The 6,983-nt window shown below is 42.2% G+C and overlaps 1 protein-coding gene across 4 annotated transcripts in view; it reads left to right on the forward strand.

The window, feature by feature from the left end:
* The window catches only part of LOC109518713 (protocadherin alpha-C2-like), a 38,364-nt gene extending 32,019 nt beyond the window's left edge, over positions 1 to 6,345 (forward strand). For all 4 annotated transcript variants that reach the window (XM_019874733.1, XM_019874734.1, XM_019874735.1 and 1 more), the window contains exon 4: positions 3,886 to 6,345. In XM_019874733.1, the coding sequence (XP_019730292.1) occupies positions 3,886 to 4,190 (305 nt within the window). In that variant the 3' untranslated portion in view covers positions 4,191 to 6,345. The remainder of the gene's footprint in view (positions 1 to 3,885) is intronic.
* Positions 6,346 to 6,983: the final 638 nt, after the last annotated feature.

The following is a 6,983-nucleotide window of genomic DNA, read 5'->3' on the forward strand; positions in this document are numbered from 1 at the left end:
ATTTTTTTTTTTTTTTTTTTTTTTTTTTTTTTTTTTTTTTTTTTTTTTTTTTTTGGTTTTTTTTTTTTTTTAAATCACCATTAACCCGATTAGTCACTTCAATTTTACCTGAAAGCCACTTTACCTTCAGGTCAAATATGCTTACAGTTGGATGAACAAAAGTTCAGGCCCGGCATGTCAGAAGATTTGTAAAGCAGACCTTGCATGGCCTTGTTGAGGACAAAAATATCGATCTATAAAGTGATATGGTATGCAGAAAGAATAGTCTAGAATGTATCGCAGGTAGGAGAGAGAATGATATATTGATTTAAAGTGGCCTGCCACATCAGCATGAGTCATAGGCAGAGCTATTTATAACTAAGTTGTCTTGTTTGTCAGGCAAGCGGCAGCCCTCAGGTGGAGACTAGCGGTACACTTGAATCTGTATATTTGAAAACCAAGAATCCCTTAAATCTTCCTTGCTGATTAATCACATGAAGATTTACTCGTTGATGTTCATTAGTCCATTGATGATACCACCCTGTCATGTGTGTTTTGTGTTTATAGTACTGGTATGTTGTATGCGTCTGGGGGCTTGGGCTGCCTCCGTCGTGTGCTGCGCCTACTGTGACAGATGGAGCTCAGCCCACGCCCAGCTTAACAGACCCACATTAATAGAATCAGGGTTATGCTGACTCTCTATCTCTTTCTGATAACAAGGGCCAACAGGGATTCAAAACGTGTGCAACCCTCTGCAGGAGAAACAAGGAATAGAGGAGCAAGGCAGCGAGAAAATGAACATATATTAAAACAAAATGTGGTGAACTGGCGTTCACTTTGAGGCCTGAGGTGAGATTGACGAATAGACGGCTGATGGAAACAGGAAGTTGAATGCGGCGACTGTTGCCGAGCGAGTGTAGGACAGACGGTGAAAGAAAGCGGAGGAGGGGTGGGGGGTGTTAGTGAGAGCTTGCAGCATTATTCTCGATCAGCCACTGTCACCATGACTCCTACCAATGTCCCACTGTTTTACTGGAGGATGTTGTTGCTATGGCAACCATTCATGGGCCCCAATTATCGATGAGAAGGGAGTGGGGGCTGTCAGATGAAGGGAGGTGTGAACATATGGTGTTGGCTGAAGGATACTGAAAGAGGACGGAAGGACAAAGAGAGGTGAAATGCTCTTAGAGGAAGAATGGGTATGTTGCCGAGGGAAAGAACTGCAGGTATGAAATGCAGAGAGGAAGAGAGCAGGAGAGTGACCTACATTCACTAGGGAGGAGATATTCTGCAAAACTGGATGCATGTTCAATTCTTTCTTGATCATCCTTCACACACGCAGACCAAAATATATATATATAAATTAACACAATCTGTTCATACCCCTAATGTGTTCAAATTTGGAAAGCGTTCTCCCATTGAAACGTGTGGAAATTGTTGCCATCATCAAACCTTTATTAACTGTACAGGCAATGTTTTATGTAATATGTTGACATGTGTAAAAATAAAATAATCACCATTAATACTAATATGTAAAAACAAAATAATAATGACAAAGGCACAATCCACAGTCTTGCCCAACTTGCTCCTTCTTTTGGAATCAGGGTTGCAATAAAATGACGTCATGTATCGTCGTGTATCGCTAAGGTTAAAACGTTAATGTGTTGTGCATCTTTAGAAGCTTATTGTTCCAGACAATGTGTGTGAAATTCCAAATTGTACAACCTAAAGGCTGTTTTCAATTGCAGAAAGTACATTAAAAGGTGAAGATTAGGTTAAAAAACTGAATGAAGTTGTATCCGGCCATATGCTGTATTTCTGATTGGAGACATAAACTGTGAAAGAATTCAATCAAGATGCCTACCACAAGTGAAACCCAGAGAGGTACACACTCTTAACCATATGCACGTGTTCAAAATCTATGGTCAGTTCTTATTTTTAGGATGAATTTATATGAAGGAATTTATGCAAAAACAAGACAGATAAAATTATCTATAAATAAACATTATGCAGAGGCACCATTTTGAAAAAGGGTGTGGTGACTCATTTATATTCTGTCACGCAGTCACAAGCCACTGCAGTTCAGCAAAATAGGAATGGATTGATGAAAACTGATCTGGTCCTTTCCTTTTCTCATGCATCATGTTTCATATCTGCGTATCAAAATCCTGCGTTGTCTTTGTTGCTCTCCTTCCTCCTCCTCAGTTTATGTAACACTGCGCTGTGCTTTTTGTCCGGCAGTCCGACATGGGGAAATTATTAACCGGACTTGGCCAAATAGAGCTTGGCTGATTGAAGTGATTCTAAAAATCTTGGGTGGCAGTGGATGTCGCAGAGATGTTCTCCTGCACAGTTCTGCTATATTCATGCAAAGAATGAGGGGCATTTACAGACAGCGATGTCAGTGTGATCACATTTTGCGCAGAGAAGAGCGTACCCTCATCTGCAATGTGCACATCACTGACGGAAGAAAAGCGTTAACACCACCCAATGACACTGACTATCAACATTGATGAGATAGATTAAGACTGTTGTCTATACCAGGGAGCAACGACTGTGTTTTCACAGTAGACTGCATGAAAGGTCAGAGCAGCTGCATGGTGTGAAAGGATGGCTAGCAGGGATTGGAGGGGAGCAAAGAGAGAGTTTTGCTCTGCAGCAGTTATCAAAGCTGCAAAGGCTGTGTCAGGATTAGTTTTGAATGAAGCAGGTCTGATGTCACAGCACAGAACATAATCCGTTCTGGGACGCTGGTCGACCTCCGATTGATTGAAGTATTTTCTTCCCTGAGGCAATGATGAAAATGATCATGATGTTTCGACAAATTCTCACAGTTCGTCAGGTATCTAAATCCAGTCAAAGCATAACCTTGAGGGGCGAGTACAGTTTGGTGTCTTTTTTTTTCCATTTTGATATTTGGTGTCAGTCAGTGTCTGTCTTACTTTTCAGGATAAGTAAATAATAGTCATTTATCTTCTTGCAAAACAAGTGTTTCAGAGTCCTCAGTTGTCTTTTCGACTTGAGTGGCTTTGCGTGCCTTTTACAGATTAGGATTGGATGCCCAGTGGGACATGTCATGTGATGAACGGGATTTAGATTTAGAATCCTTTGCCCAGTGAGAAGACCTGATTTATGCGAGAGAACAAATGTGATATCAGAAAGAAACACATTTGAGTCATCATGCACTCTATCACAGAAGACAGAAGGATCTGTAATCATGGACAGCGCAGCTGAGCTCAAGTGTAATGCTGGGTTCAGACCAACAACGAAATATTGCATCACCCGGGTTAACTGCAGGAGGTTGCTTCGGTGGAGAAGAGGAAAGGCTGCTTCTTCTCCTCCAACAGGAAGAAAAAGAAAGTTTGAACATTGTTAGTCAATCTGGTGACTGGTGGTTGTGTTACTTTGGCTGCTAAATGCTATCTTGGCTGACAGTTCAGCAGCGTTAGTAATCAAGTCAATACACTCACCAGATACTGAACGCAAACTTCCTCGCTTCCCGTTCTCCAAGCCTGCTCCTTTTTGGCTCAGTATTGGAAGCTGGCTGAGTTGTCCCCGTATATCCGCGGCCGTCTGTGCTGCTGCTGCGTGTGACGTAGCAAAGCAAGTACATTCTCGATGCCGATGGTCTCTGTGCGACGCAATTCCGCTTCAAATTCACATTTGCAAATACCAGCAAAATTGGCAAAGAATCTCATTTTTCTCTTCGTCCGTGCTGTCCGACACGCATTCTCACCTGACCTTGCAAACATCATTGACTGCATATGGAAATCTACCGCCAGAAATGCTCAACTTGCGTTCGTTCTGAGTGCAACATAAAAACGGACGCATCCTGATTTGGAATTTTGGTTCAACTCTTTGCACCACCAGAAGTAACATTTGTGCTTTTTTTTTTTTTTTTTCCAGATGCTGAAGGGGGAGAGGTGTCGCCCCCAATGGGTGCCGGAGTTGACAGCAACAGCTGGCACTTTCGCTATGGCCCCGGGGGTCCCGGTGCACCCCCGCAGCACCTGAAGGCCGGCGAGGTTCCCCCAGAGGCGTTCATCATCCCTGGCTCCCCCGCCATAATTTCCATCAGACAGAACCAGGGAGGAGACGACGATAAGAGCGACTTTATCACCTTCGGAAAGAAGGAGGAGGCCAAGAAGAAGAAAAAGAAGAAGAAGGACAAGAAGGACAAAAAGGATAAAGGGAAAGATGATGACGAGTAAAGAAGCGAGAAGTGAAAATTGGCAAAGAAAAAAAAAAGGGTGTTGTTAAAACAGAGGTACCAACCAAAGTCCACTGGGTTTATTTTTAACCTGGCCTTTACCTTCAGTCACCTGCTGAGGTAAATTATTGATCTTGCCTTGATAAATAAAAGATTGATTTTCATCCATGCCCCCATGTGCCTACAACCCGGAGTCAACAACCATGTGCGAAAAAAAAAAACAACACAGGACCAGTCTTTATCCTCATCCTAATTGTTTTCCCTCCCCTCCTTTAACCCATTGGGCATGTTGGCACCTCTGTCTTACCCCCTTTCTCAACGATGACGAATCATTCTAAGCGAGAGAGGACAAATACTTTGTACAAGCTCTCTGCCAGCCAAGGAAAAGAAGTCAGATGTGTGGAATCTGGGGCTGGACATACACATATAAAACACGTACACGCAACATATATACAAACAACTTGTAAATAGCACAGGGGAGTCACCGAAAGAAAGGCTAACAGTCACAACAAAACTGCTGCAGTCTCCTTCCTACCAACAGTGTTTTCCTGTGATCTCAAAGAATCCACATGCATGCATGCTCACACAAACATGCTAACACACACTTTGCCGTGTGGACACTGACAGCGCTTGAGAAAAAGCTGAACAAAAAAAAGACCACGGACGAGAAAAATCATGTGCTGAAAAGTAGCCACAGCAAGCTTTTAGTCACCTGTGGGGTATCAACTCTCAGGATGGAAGGAGCATCCTCTTGCGATCACTCTGAATTTGCTTACTGCTTTTAATGGACCATGAGTGCTGCTGCTCCAGCTGGAAGCCCAAGGCAACGAGCGCAGCCAAGTTGGAGAGATGGGGAAGATACGTCACACTCTCCTGAAGATCACCGAGGGGAAGAGTCCACCTATCAATCGGTGGACTCTGAAGCAAACAAGCAGAATATTATTCATAGAAGCTTGAGATTTTGCTAACACCCCTTCTTATGTCCCCATGCTGCAGCGAAAGCTGAACGCTTTCTGCTTTGAATGTTTGGTAGCAACCAGTCCTTACCTGATACCTTTTCCACTTCTCACCTGCTTGTGCTCCCCCCCATGCTACCACAAACTATGTCCCCAACCCCACTGACTGCCTCTTCGCGTCAAGATGAAGTAAACCTACTTTCCTTAATTCTCTCAAGAGATTCACAGTACATGTTTTTGCCATTTTATGTAGAGACCACACCTACTCACCCACCTTCCCATCCTCCTGCGATTCTTGCATGTCCGCCCCCTCAGACATGACCCCTCACACCCTGCTCAGGACCCATCCTGGGAAAATGGCCTGCTCTGAACATTGTGGTGTGCTGACAACAGCATGGAGTAATGTGGATGTGGCCCATCAGGGGGAAGAGGGGCGGCTGGCGTACACCTTGAAATCTTGTCTCTCAAAGTGCAAAACGGTTCAGTGCTTTTATCATGTGAATACTACACTATGCTGTTCACTTCCTGTTTGTCGCTGCTGTTGTGAGACGGGATGAGGTGGGATGGAGATAAGTCGCAGGGGCAAAGGACCGGAAAGGAAGCGAGGAGGCGGGTGCCTTGGGCTGGCCCTCCCCCCTTCAAGTTTGCAAATAAATTGATTGTTTCTGATCATGGAGTCGCATACTATCTTATATGTATGCTGTAAATGTAGCGTTTGATTGATTGTCTCGACACTAGTAATTGAGCCTGCTAAAATTTTGGGAAAATGGCATCCGGGGCTTCCCTGTTAACAGCTAAATCCCACCAATCCTCTCATGAAGCAATGAGTATGAGGCTGAAACATGCTTCTATGCTTCTGTTGGTCCCCCTCCCCTGCCTGTAACTCATGACCCCCCCCCCCCCCCAAGTTTTGCGATGTCACTCCATTAAGTGGCTGCTGCATGTACTGCTCTACGGAAACACATACTATATAGAGAAATATATATATAAATAGATAGCAGTGATTTTATTTTTTTTGACATTATTTCTTTTTCCTCGTCATTACTCACACAGGAAATATTTGTATGTACTTCTCTTGTCTCTGCCACACATCTACGTATTACAATCGTCACACTCTGCAGATGTGTTATGGCTTCCACTAAACCTCTTTCAATATTTGTAATGCTTATAGTGTGATTATATATGTTTTTATTGCATTTTCCCCAAATTTTTATTTGTGTTTTTGAAAACAAAAAAAAAAAAAAAAACTGTCCAGCTTTGACATGATGGTCTAACACTAACTAACACTGTAATGTTGTAAGTGAAATATGTATGAGCCTATGATGAGCTATCACTTCCCTTTCATTCTTGCAAAAAAATATACAAAAAAAATTACACAAAAAAAAAAAATGGGGGAAAAAAATATATGTACCTGTAGTGTATGCTTGTATTTAGTGAGTTTCATGCTGTCATTTTTTTCCCTGTGTATGATGGTGAACTTTGATGGCAATGCATAGTCCGAAAAAGGACCAGCTAAGATCTGTTTTAAATCCTTTTTTTTTTTTTTTTTTTTTTTAATTGGGGGAAAAAATTTTTGTACACCTGCTCATCAATGTGACAGTGAAATTGTGAATTTCATTTACTTCCATTCCCATTCTGCCTTTTATTTTACCTTAATGGAAACAGTGGTAATGTGTTTTGTTTATAATTCACAAATAAAGTTTTCTTTCTTAAAAATGAAATTGAACTCATTGTCTTTAGGAAGATGCGATATTGCTCTATTACTTGAGCATGCAGCGGAGAGAAGAGTACACACAGTGCTATAAAAACATATATATATATATATATATATATATATA

This window comes from Hippocampus comes, unplaced genomic scaffold (assembly GCF_001891065.2).
Source record: "Hippocampus comes isolate QL1 unplaced genomic scaffold, H_comes_QL1_v1.1 scaffold118, whole genome shotgun sequence".
NCBI lineage: Eukaryota > Metazoa > Chordata > Actinopteri > Syngnathiformes > Syngnathidae > Hippocampus > Hippocampus comes.